General features: G+C 36.8%; 1 protein-coding gene across 1 annotated transcript in view; it reads left to right on the forward strand.

The window, feature by feature from the left end:
- The first annotated feature begins 295 nt into the window (after positions 1-295).
- RUVBL2 (RuvB like AAA ATPase 2) overlaps positions 296-13,443 on the forward strand; it is a 36,217-nt gene continuing 23,069 nt past the window's right edge. Inside the window, exons 1-4 of the mRNA XM_053689953.1 lie at positions 296-397; positions 3,049-3,100; positions 10,230-10,285; positions 10,476-10,617. Of these exons, the coding sequence (XP_053545928.1) occupies positions 383-397; positions 3,049-3,100; positions 10,230-10,285; positions 10,476-10,617 (265 nt within the window). The 5' untranslated portion in view covers positions 296-382. The remainder of the gene's footprint in view (positions 398-3,048; positions 3,101-10,229; positions 10,286-10,475; positions 10,618-13,443) is intronic.

Below are 13,443 nucleotides of genomic sequence, written 5' to 3' on the forward strand. Positions count from 1 at the left end.
TTTTTTTTTACTGTAATTGCCCTTATGGGTCTGTAATTATATAAAGGTTAAAACCCCCTGCTGTAGATGCTTATAAAACATTTACTTTATATGTACAGATCTTTTGCAATTAAATATATTAAACTATTATACTATCCAAACGTAAGCAGTCTGTCTTTTTAATACACCAAAGAGACCGCAGAGACATGCTAGACTGCAATGAATCAGAATACAAGTTAGTAGAGTCGTTTCTCTGCCACCTCCCCTAAAGGGCTGCTCTAGCCTGTTTGCTAACTATCCTCCTCCGGAACGACGAAAGAGGAGTAGAAGTTTGCTGGACGGGACAGTTATACAGCTACACACGTTGTTTCCCCGGCAGTTGGTGACTGAGGAAGCTTGCAGCATGGCAACCATGGCGGTAAGATGATGGGACAGGGTGGCTGGGGTGTATAGCGGTCAGTATATTGTAGCAGGGGCGAATATTTGAGCTTAGTTTCCTTCTCTGCATGTACCATGTAGTGCATCTCCTGTAGCTATTTTACCAGGCCCTAGCACCTTGTGTCTTTCTAGTACCTTCACGTGTGTTAGAACACAAGCCAGTTAAGGAACACGTTTGATAGAATATTGCGGACACACTTGCATATGTTTACATTGTAATTAATGTATGAAAATGGTTTATTGGGAAGGGAATTTCTGCACGTTTAGTAGTCACTGGAACGTGCGGGAGAAAAATAAGAAAAGACTACGCAAAGCAAAATGTCAGCTATAAAACTGCTTATATTTCCAATGCAGATACAAAAAACATGTATTGTTATCGAGTGATAGAGACATTCAACGGTATAAAATGTAACTTCCTTAGTTGTCATTGGCTTTTTTTAATGTGGTATTAGCTTTGTAATTTATCCCTCCTCCCTACACATTTTACTCAAGAGCAGACCTTCATGATAAAGTAAAAGAGGGACAGATCTTTCATTAGGAGAGAGTATTAATAAATAGGAAGTGTGCTGGAATTTTAAACTGGATCGGTTATTGGTTGTATAGTTAGGGTATGTAAAATAGGATATAAACATCAGTCATTTGTATTTAAAAATGTATTATTAGTTGTGTCTGTTTATTTTGAAAGCACAAGAGTCTGCAAATTTAAATTGATGTATTTAGTATATTACTATTTACATTTTCTTTAACTTGGAATTATTTTTTTAGATTGCCTCTGTTACCATAGCAACCAAGTGGTGGCTTAAGTAGCACAGGTAGATCTGCAGTTACCTAATATTTGTTGCATTTTATTAACAGTTGGCAGTGCATAGCGTTTCTACGTGTAAAACATAATCTTAAAATGTCACATCAGTGCACATCTCCTTCTGTTAAAGAAATGTATAATATCCATATTGTTTATTTGTGTTTCCATTCCAGACAAAATGGGGATCCACATAGACGCATTTCAGTTTTGAATAGAAGTATTTTTGTAATATGCATGTGCTTGCAAAAATGCTTCTAATAAAAGCTATAGCTGTTTCAAAAGTGTATTTAAGTATGCACAGTCATTCTTGCTCATAGAGCCTAAGATGCTTGTACAATCTGATAGTGGCTCAGTTTAATTGTTGGAGTAATATAAGCTCCACTAGCGCTCTGAGCAACTGCAGTATTTAAAATGCTGGTGCATTGAAAATATATAGCTATTCTTCATGTGCAGAGAAAAATGTTTGCACTAAAACAGTGATATATTTTAATAGAAGCATGTATAATTGAAATATGTAATTCATCTATGTGCATTTAAATTTTGTCCATAATGTCCCTTTAAAAATCCTGAAGTCTCTTTACATAGATAAAACGGGAGCAGATTTTACGTTTACGTACATATCTTAGACTGAATATATGCGTTTGAGCTCATTTGTGCTAGTATTTGTGCCTTTGAAGGTGTCTGGGAGATTGTTGTCACTTTGTACTTAGGAACAAGGAATACATTGATAGAAGCCTTAATAAGATCAGCGAAGATGTCATCTTCAGCATCCTATTTCTTTATTTTTAACCCCTTCATGCAGTTAGGACGTTCCATGTCGTCTTAACAGTGCTGGGCTTTAATCCCAAAGGATGGCACAGGATGGAACGTCCTACCTTATAAGGCATCCTGCAGCCTCCCCCCTTTTGACAAACTATAGATCAGACTGGGGGCATGCCTAGCAACCAAGGCAGTCCCCCATGATCTGATCCCAGCCTTGAAATCACCTGATCACATAGACAATCACATGATTTCATTTTTGTAGCAAGTGTTTAAATCAGAACTTTTGTTCCATTGTTAAATACTTGTGCTGGGCATGAAGGGGTCAACGATGTTCAGTCTTATTTATTTAACACTTCTGTGCATTAGCATAATATAAAGTTAAACATGTTTAGTACTTTTCCATAGGTGTAATAATCATGACCACTGAGCTAAAAGCGCCTAAGTGTGCCAAGTGACTTTAATTTAATATTATTTTTTCAAAATAAATATCTAACTGCATAAGTCTAAGGTGTTCATAGATTAATCCTATTAAACATATATTCCACTTTTTTTTATCAAAGTTGGTTGGTTAAATTATGTTTTATGTTTAGACCAATGTAATTCCTAGTATGTCACATTGCTTTTGATTTAGTTGTCAATTTTTCAAATTTCTCTAGAAATTAATAATTTGTATGATAATCCTGCTTTAGTTTAATTTTGTAGCAGCACTTTTATCTACATAGCCTTTAATTGAACATTTTTATCATGAGGTTGTGTTTTTAACTCCGGTCAATGAAGGCTGGAATTTAATGCTCAGCTATATGCTGTAGCCCTCTCTGGTAGACAAGGGGTTAAAACATTGAGGAACTAACCTACCTGTTAACTAAGATTTATCGCTGTCATATAAAATTTAAGTCCAATTGCTAAAACATGTGTAAGTAAGACATAACAAAATGTAGCTAATGCCCAAAATATCAGGTACAAACAAGTTTTTTTTTAATGGAATTATACACAAACATCTTATAATAAATGTACTAGTTTAACTGTTTGAGGAGGCCTAGATGCTAATGTTTCTATTCTTTCTTTAGACCACAACAAAAGTGCCAGAAGTTCGAGATGTCACTAGAATTGAAAGAATTGGTATGTTTGCATTGAATAAGTTTACATTATATGTGCTCACCTTGAATCAAATATTACCTTAGTTATTGTATTTATTGCTGCACAAGATACTTATATGAAAGGGATCTGAGGTTTACTGGTAGACATTGTACTTGTAAAATGAATTTAGTAACAGATTAGATTCTGGGGATGTCAGTTCTTTTCAGTTTAATACTATGAATGCATTAGTTGTGGGGCTTTCCATTGCTGTTATAAATTATACCCATAGCACTAGATTGTGGTTGTTATTACTTTTATTTTATTAACAAGCTGCTTTGTTAGATATATAGGCCTAAGTCTGATGAAATTGTTGCTAAAATATCAGATATTGTTAGACCTGGATGGTGAGTTGCTTTTGTGGCTATACCCTGCTACTCCATGGAAACCAAATCTGTAAACAGACAAGCTATCACCATGGCAACAAGAGTGATTCACAAGGACAATGTGGTGTTGCCCAAGTCAATTAGCATTTTAATCTTCTATTGGAAAAGATATACACTTTTTTTTTTTATGAAGTGTTTTTGTTTCTCTTTTTCTCATTGTGTGTGTATAGACATATTTATGGTATTATTCTATGATTATTAGTAGAGAGATTTAATTCAGGTTGTAAAAGTCAGATCACACATTCATTCTTGTTTTTATTATATGTCAAGCACTGTAGGACAACACTGTCTGGTGCTGACGATCCAAAACATAGAATGAAATAACCATTATATGCTTTCCTTAAGAAACAGGAAATTGTAACCACTTTTCTTAAAGCTTTAATAATTAAAGGGACATAAAAGTTAAAGTATGACCAGCACACCTAGGTAGGCTTGGAAGCAGCAATCACTAGCTAGCTGGTGGGAGCTAGCTGGTAATTGGTGGCTACACACGTCTTGTCATTGCCTAACTAGGTATGTTCATCTAGGTCCCAGTAGCGCATTTCTGCTCTGGAGCTGATTTTAAATTTGAAAGCAATAGCGCAATAATAAAATGCTTTAACACATTAGAGCATTTTCATTTAGCACTTTCATGTTCCTTTAACAAACTTGTTAAATAGTTTTATTTTTGCATGCCTGTGGCAGATAATTATATTAAAATGAATGTATTTTTATATAATCTCTTTTTAATAAGTGAACAAATAATATGAAGATGCCTCAGCTGATTTGTTTATCACAGTAATTGGAAGTAGAATAAAGTTGATTTTCTTTGTTGAATCTAAAAAAATGTATTTTAAAAGGTGTTCCTTTTTTGTTAATGGATACTCCTGCCTGAATACAACTACTTTTTGTTTCTTGCTTGAATTAAACTTTCACTATTTAGATAGTGTATACCAATTTACGTGAAAATTTATTTTGGTGACCTTTGTTGAAACTTTCCATAAAAGCATGTTGCAATAGCCTCAGAAGTGTTATACATTTAGTGTAGAAGACACATGCACACTCCTGTGCCTATCTCAGTATGGTGACATGGAAAGGAGCAGCACAAGTTTCCAAAAGAAAAAGACAATTTGATATTTTGTTTTCAGACTGTTTGCTTAGTTTGAATGATCTAAGTATAATTTTGAGTTTCCTGACACTCTAACTTGACTTTTTATATGTAAAAATACTTTTATTATGTTTAATTGCTGTTCTTTTATATAGATGATAAGAAATAGTTGAGCATATGCATTTAAAAGTTTTCATTTTTTATAATAACTCTGTGTTTGTGTATATTATTGGAAATTAACAACACAACATAAGCTATTTCTATATCTCGGCCCATACCCTGGGTAATACTTACCAGTGAGACCCCCTCTCCAGAGGGTTGTGGACAGAACTATCCACTCCCCTTGTTTACCATAAAACATTCAGCGGAACACCACCCCTTCCTCCTCCCTCTGTCCAGCCAAAACAGGTGAACCAGACAAAGAAATACTAGCTTTTGACAGTGTCGAAGCTGTTCTTTTGAAAATTTATATTCCAACCCTGATCCTGAAGGAACTTGGAGGATGGACCTGTGGGCATAAGCTTATTGCGGTGAATTTGCCAGGAGAAGGATATAGTCTAGAAAATGGATTACGAATAACCATTTGACTCATAGTTCTGCTATGAGAGGAACTAACACCTTTGTAAAGACCCTTGGAGCAAGCAGTAGATTCCGAAGGGAAGAGCTAAAAATTGAAAATGGCGGTCTCTGACCGCGAAACAGAGGAACCTTCTGTTCAGTTCTGCAATAGCAATATGGAAGTATGCATCTTTGATATCTACAGAAAGCAGATATGCTTTTGGTGGGATAAGATTGATTACAGACAGTACAGACTCCATCTTGAAGTGCTGAACCTTGAGAAATGTTTTGAGAACTCGAAGATCCAGAACAGACCTCCAGGAACCATCCTTTTTTTACCAGAAAAAGAGGTGAGTAAAAGCCTTTGTTGTGAGCTTGAGTTGGTATCTGTTGAATAACACCAATGCACATAAGTTTGCTCTAAACTCGAGAATGGCATTTAGCTTCACATGATCCTTGGGGAGTGGAGATTTTACTAAGCAAGGAAGACTTGGTTTTCACCGGAACTCCTGATGGTACCCGGGATGAAGAATTCCCAGAACCCATCGGTCTGATATACTGGATGCACAGACCTCTCTGACATTGCGTAATCTTCCTCCTAGGGGAAAGGTCTGGGACAGCCCACCATCATTGTTTTTTTAGCCTGAAAGGAAGGATAAGGACTTACCACGTCCTCTGCCTCTAAACTTAAAGTTGGACTTTCTATCCTGAGGTTGAAAAAATTCCCTTCTTGAGAAGACTTTAACATTTTGATGCAGATTGCGTTGCCTGTGGGAAAAAGAATGCCCTTTTCATCCTCTATAAACCTGTGGGAGAAAAGGACTCTTACCTCCTGTTCTCTTAGATATTAGAGTTTCCAGTTGCTTACCGAACAGCATATGCCGTTCAAAAGGAAGATTTAACAAATTCAACTTGGAACCTGGGTCAGCTTCCCAGTGACGAAGCCATAGGGCCCTTCTGACAAGGTTAGCAGTAGCCATAGACTTTGCATTAAGTTCCAAAATATTGGCAGCGGCTGATAAGCAAAAAGAAGTTGCCATATTAAAATCTGAAAGAAAAGATGTAACGTTTTCATTATCTTGCAAAGAATGAGACAAGTTAGTAGACGCCTCAGTAGCTTTAAGGGTTGAAAACAGGGCAAGCAGAGGATGAAATTAAGGCCCCTTGTTGAAGATAAAGTCTTTTTAAATTGTATTCAGTTTTTTTTATCCATGACATCTTTAAATTATCCTGCATCATCTACAGGAAAAATCATCTTTTTTTGAAAGTCTAGCAATTGTAGCGTCAATTTTGGGAGTAGAAACAAATTGGTTATGCAAAGATTTTTCCAAAGGAAATTTTTTATATATTTTATCAGGATCTCCAAACTGTTTATCTTTTTTTATGAAACACATTTAAGTGTATAAACTTCAAATAGTCAAACAGGAAAAAGACTGATTTGGTGTAGAATTTGAATTAAACCAATCAGATGGTACTTGAGACAGTTCATCTTCAATGCCCAGGGAACTCTTAATCCCTTTAATAAACTCAGAAATATTTGCAGTGTCAAACACCATAGGTAAATCAGTTTCTAAATCTTCACCATCAGAGGCACAATCAAGATTTTGAAAATTATCTATAGAACCCTCAGGTGATTGAGAAAAGCTTCCACCATAAATGTGGACAATACACACTTTACAAAGCGTCTTGTTTTGCCAGCAAGACTTAGCACAAAGGGAACAGGTGGGCATAGGCTGGGCTGTATTACTAAGAAAGAAGCAAAACCAACCAAAAATAAAGAGGACATAAAATATACAATAAAAAGAAATGTACACACATAGAAAAAATCATACCTTTTATTGTTGCATTTGATTCCTCCTGGGCTGCAACAGGCTGGGGGTCAGGCTGAGGTTGATCCCCCTTCACCATCCATGATAAGGCTGTATTTGCAGAGTATGGAAATGTATTAAGCCCTAGAAGCTTATAAACAATATCCCCTTATAACATCTAAGTGCTGAAAGTGAGTACTCACCGATAAACAGAAGTGTTACATTCCGGATGCCGTCATTGTAGTTGTATCCACATGTGGGAGATGCACACGCTACAGGTTACAAGCTACGCCAAGGCTTTGAAATGTATTTTCGCGTGAAAATGACAGCCCTCAGACGCGGCCCCCGTGACCTCCCTTACCAGAGACGTCCCTTACCAGTGACGTCACAGTAACATGTCTGCCCCCACAAGGAAACCATAGGGAACGGTATTCCGCCGCCTATCGCCATAATAGTGACCGCAGTCACAGAAGATAGCTCTGTCCACGCCCCTCTGGAGATGGAGTCTCACTGGTAAGTATTGCCAGGGAGGCCAAGTAAAGCCAGCCACCTGTGTGCAGTGAATCATATCCAAGTTAAAGTATAACAAATATACAGTTCTGGCCAAAAGTTTTGAGAATTACACAAATATTAATTTTCACAAAGTCTGCTGCTTCAGTGTTTTTAGATCTTTTTTGTCAGATGTTACTATGGTATACTGAAGTATAATTACAAGCATTTCATAAATGTCAAAGGCTTTTATTGACAATTACATTGAGTTTATGCAAAGAGTGTTGACCCTTCTTTTTCAAGACCTCTGCAATTCACCCTGGCATGCTGTCAATCAACTTCTGGGCCACATCCCGACTGATGACTTCCCATTTTTACATAATGTTCAGAGTTTGTCAGAATTTGTGCATATGGGGGTGTTTTTGTTCACCTGCCTCTTGAGCATTGACCACAAGTTCTCAATAGGATTAAGGTCAAGTTCTCAATAGGATTAAGGTCTGCAGAGTTTTGTGGTCATGGACCAAAAATGTTGATGTTTTGTTCTCCAAGCCGCTTAGTTATCACTTTTGTAAACTTCTGTGAATAGATCACAAAACAAAGGCGCCTCCTAGTGTGATATAGTAGGTACAAAGTGGAAAATGTAATAAATGATGGATACTCACAAATGGAGCAGCACCCAATTGTGCTAAGTCAGGCAGACTGGGAACTTGCAGTGTCCCAGCTCACTGGCCCAGCATGAGTACCGGTATCCCAGGTGTACTCAGTGGAAAATAAGCTCAGACTCTCATATAAAATTGCAACTGTCACAATTTAATATAAAACTTAAAAACAGATGTCAAATTAAATTACTCTAATATTAAAAACACAGAAAGCAACGCGTTTCTCAGATCTCTGTCTGTTTCATCAGGCTTCTGCTAACTAAATGAGAGTTCTGACACTAGACAAGACTAAGTGGTTGTTTATCTATGTATCATTAGTATATTGTACTTATTACCTATATTGTGGTTAGATATATTTTTTGTGGATAGTACCATATCGAATTTTCTATCACTTGCTGTTGCGCCCCCTAGGGTTGATACACAGTTGGTGTATCAATAGAATAATAGTTATCACTTTTGCCCTATGGCAATGTGCTCCATCGAGCTGGAAAAGGCAATGTGGGTCACAAAATAGCTTTTTGGGTTGGTTGGGAGAAGTTGCTTTTGAAGGATGTTTTGTACCATTCTTTATTCATGGCTGTGTTAGGCAAAATTGTGAGTGTGCCCACGCCCCTTGGCTGAGAAGCTACCCCCACACATGAATGGTCTCAGGATGCTTTAATATTAGCATGACACAGGACTGATGGTAGCGCTCACCTTTTCTTCTCTGGACAAGGTTTTTTTCCAGATGCCCGAAACAATCGGAAAGGGGATTCACCAGAGAAAAATAACTTTACCCCAGTCCTCAGCAGTACAATTCCTGTACCTGTTGCCGAATATCAGTCTGTCACTGATATTTTTCCTGGAGAGAAGTGGCTTCTTTGCTGCCCTTCTTGACACCAGGCCATCCTCCAAAAGTCTTCGCCTCACTGTGCATACAGATACTCGCCTAACATGCCCTGAAGACTTCTTCACAACAATTGAACCTCTCTCCTTGAAGTTCTTGATGATCCAGTAAATGGTTGATTTAGGTGCAATCTTAGTAGCGGCAATATCCTTTCCTGTGAATCCCTTTTTGTGCAAAGCAATGATGACTGCAAGCGTTTCCTTGCAGGTTACCATGGTTAACAGACGAAGAACAATGATTTCAAGCACACACTTTTTTTAAAGCTTCCAGTTTGTTATTCTAACTCAATCAGCATGACAGAGTGGTCTCCAGCCTTGTTCTTGTCAACACTGACGTGTGTTAACGAGAGAATCACTGACATGATGTCAGCCGGTTCTTTCGTGACAGGGCTGAAATGCAGTGAAAATGTTTTTTGGGGACAGAGGGAATTTGCAATTAATCTGATCACTCTTCATAACATTCTGGAGTATATGCAAATTGCCATCATAAAAACGGAGGCAGCAGACTTTGTGTAAATTAATATTTGTGTCATTCTGAAAACTTTTGGCCAGGGCTGTACATACACACATACATACAGAAAACTCTTTATCCAAACGGCTTGGGAACAGAAAATGTTTGGATTTTGTAATATTAGAATTTTTAAAATTAGGCAGTAGGAAGAATGAATGAAGCCAGGTGTAAACATCTTGTGTCATTAAGACAATATTTACCTGTCATAACACAGCTTATACATGTAAGCTAAAGGTAGTGTTATATATCAGTTTTAATATTTTTGTATACATAATACAGCACTGTAATCATAAAGTTAATATTATAGACTATTATTTGCATTTTAGAGTGCATAAAAAACAAACCAAAGACACAGGCAGAGAAGATTGTGAATTACAGGCAGGTAAAATAGCCATTTTTGCTCATATATTTTTTTTTATTTTTTTTTTTAAATATTAATTTAAAAGTTTTTATTTTGGAATTCCTGATTTGGGGATTTGTACCTCTCCCAATATTATTTACAATTGGTCCCATCTCCTTTCCAAGCTGTCCCATTTTGCAGATGCAACTATACATATATTCTAAAACCCAAACTATTCCAAAATCCACAACTTTTCTGGTTCCAAGCAATTAAGATAAAGGGCTTTGTATGAGTGTTTTCCATTGTCTTTTTATTATGCACTTGCCAGTTGTGCAATTCTACTGTTAATGGTCCTTTAAGATTTAAATTGGTTGTAATTTTGCTTTTGTAGGCGCACATTCTCACATTCGAGGTCTTGGTCTGGATGATGCATTGGAGCCTCGACAGGTATTGCAAAGTTCTTCATATAAACTTTCCTGTCTCCTTTTAATTCTATTTTTAGTGAACATAACAGTTTTACTAATATTATAATACAATGTGTAAAACGGCAAATAATGTATTTGACATCTCATTAGGCATCTTTTAACATTTTCATTGAAAATACAAAAAAAATTCTAAAGTTTATATTTATTGCTAGGTATCACAGGGCATGGTGGGCCAGCTGGCAGCTCGACGGGCAGCTGGTGTTATTTTGGAGATGATTAAAGAGGGAAAAATAGCTGGCAGAGCAGTTTTGATTGCTGGACAGCCAGGGACAGGAAAAACGGCCATTGCTATGGGTAAGTTTTTTTTATTGTAATATTTTTTAGCATAAATGACCATCATATTAAAAAAAAAAGTGTGCTCTAATTCATTAAAGCATGCAGTTTTAGCACTAGCAATGCTGTAATTTTATGCTTTTTATAACCCCCTGCAAAGTTTTGAAAAGTCCTGTTCCAATAGATGAGAATGCACGCCAACACTAAAAAAAGAAAAATATTGATTTTAGGAGCAGTTGTATGTATACTTTAAATGCAACATAGAATGTATCAAGAGGTGTGGCCAGCGCTCAGTTGAAGTATAATTTTTTGTGGGTATGGCCAGGAATAACCACTACATATTAAATTGTATGCCTGTCAACGAACTAGGATATGGGATGTATATATATTCCCTGTGAGTTCTTTATGAAATATAAGTGTTGGTATTGTGCAGCATGAACAAATGATTCAGTGTACCCCTGACACTGACGGTAAAATAGAATAAAAGAGAACTTAATCAGATGGAATTCAGCACTACTAATACAAGTGGTGTGTAGGTATATTAGGAATCACTCAGAAAAGTGAATTTTCACCATGAACAACGATGGAAACCTATATAGAATTATTGACTTTAGGTATAAACTTTTAGTATAAGTTCATATGTCCAGTTCATATGGTATTCACTATATGGTAATAGCAATGGTACACAGAGACAGTTGATATCCCCTTACCGGAGGGTACCTCAATCATATGAGGTAATGTTTGCACGTCTGGTTACTCCTTTCTGGTCAGTTGTGGGGTCACCTCTGACTTGGATGTAGCTGAGGTTCCGTTGTTTCGTGCGAGCTTGTGTATGGTGTTGTTCAGCTATGAAACTTCCAGTCTCTTGGTATTGATGCCTTGGTGTCTCACCGAAGTATGGTAGTCCAGTCTGGTTTGGTTCTTGGCTCTCACCGTGCTCAGAGCGATATGATAAGGAAAAAGAAAGAGTACATAGTGTGATATTGTTTAAACAGATATTTATTGCAAACAATACAATGGTAAGAATTGCGCTCACATGTATCAACCTCAATCAATATATGAGGTAAGATGAAGATGTGTAAATATATTTTTGTACACCTTAAGTAGGTGTGTGGTTCTTGTGACTGTAGAATTTATAAGTATTTAGGAACTGTTTGTTAATCCAATGTTCAGTGTATACTTCCAACCAGTCCTTTGGCTGTATAGTTCACTGGATGACTGCCAATGTCTTTTCTTTGCAGAAAAATAGCTAATAATGGTGATAGTAGCTGCTTTATGTTCCAATATGGTGTACAGATGTATATATTAAAACATGGTGTATATTCATAAAATGCAGATAAAAACACACAAAAAACACACAATATAAAGTGTGTAATATAAAAGTATTTATATACTGATATGTCTCAGGCGGATAACAGTGTCACAGAAAAAATATATATTTCTAACAAGTAGATAATACTACTTGCTATAGTTACTGTGCTGATCTCATTGGCACTGTAAAGTTTAGCTAGGGTTTGCAGCGTGAGGTGCCAGCAATAGGCCTGATAAAACTGTGAAATCTGCAATCGAGGTCCGCAACAAACACCTGTTACGATAACAGGTGGGTGAGGGAAAAAAGCAATGCCACACTTTAGATTTCCTTACGCGTTTCGAAGCTTCAGGAGTGCTTCTTCGTCAGAGGAAGGAAGAATATACACCATGTTTTAATATATACATCTGTACACCATATTGGAACATAAAGCAGCTACTATCACCATTAGTAGCTATTTTTCTGCAAAGAAAAGACATTGGCAGTCATCCAGTGAACTATACAGCCAAAGGACTGGTTGGAAGTATACACTGAACATTGGATTAATAAACTATTCCTAACTACTTATAAATTCCACAGTCACAAGAACCACACACCTACTTAAGGTGTATAAAAATATATTTACACATCTTCATCTTACCTCATATATTGATTGAGGTTGATACATGTGAGCGCAATTCCTACCATTGTATTGTTTGCAATAAATATATTTTTAAACAATATCACACTATGTCCTCTTTCTTTTTCCTTGTCATATCGCTCTGAGCACGGTGAGAGCCAAGAACCAGACCAGACTGGACTACCATACTTCGGTGAGACATCAAGGCATCAATACCAAGAGACTGGAAGTTTCATAGCTGAACAACACCATACACAAGCTCGCACGAAACAACGGAACCTCAGCTACATCCAAGTCAGAGGTGACCCCACAACTGACCAGAAAGGACTTGGATGTAGCTGAGGTTCCGTTGTTTCGTGCGAGCTTGTGTATGGTGTTGTTCAGCTATGAAACTTCCAGTCTCTTGGTATTGATGCCTTGGTGTCTCACCGAAGTATGGTAGTCCAGTCTGGTTTGGTTCTTGGCTCTCACCGTGCTCAGAGCGATATGATAAGGAAAAAGAAAGAGTACATAGTGTGATATTGTTTAAACAGATATTTATTGCAAACAATACAATGGTAAGAATTGCGCTCACATGTATCAACCTCAATCAATATATGAGGTAAGATGAAGATGTGTAAATATATTTTTGTACACCTTAAGTAGGTGTGTGGTTCTTGTGACTGTAGAATTTATAAGTATTTAGGAACTGTTTGTTAATCCAATGTTCAGTGTATACTTCCAACCAGTCCTTTGGCTGTATAGTTCACTGGATGACTGCCAATGTCTTTTCTTTGCAGAAAAATAGCTAATAATGGTGATAGTAGCTGCTTTATGTTCCAATATGGTGTACAGATGTATATATTAAAACATGGTGTATATTCATAAAATGCAGATAAAAACACACAAAAAACACACAATATAAAGTGTGTAATATAAA

Source organism: Bombina bombina, chromosome 8, assembly GCF_027579735.1.
Source record: "Bombina bombina isolate aBomBom1 chromosome 8, aBomBom1.pri, whole genome shotgun sequence".
Classification (NCBI taxonomy): Eukaryota; Metazoa; Chordata; class Amphibia; order Anura; family Bombinatoridae; genus Bombina; species Bombina bombina.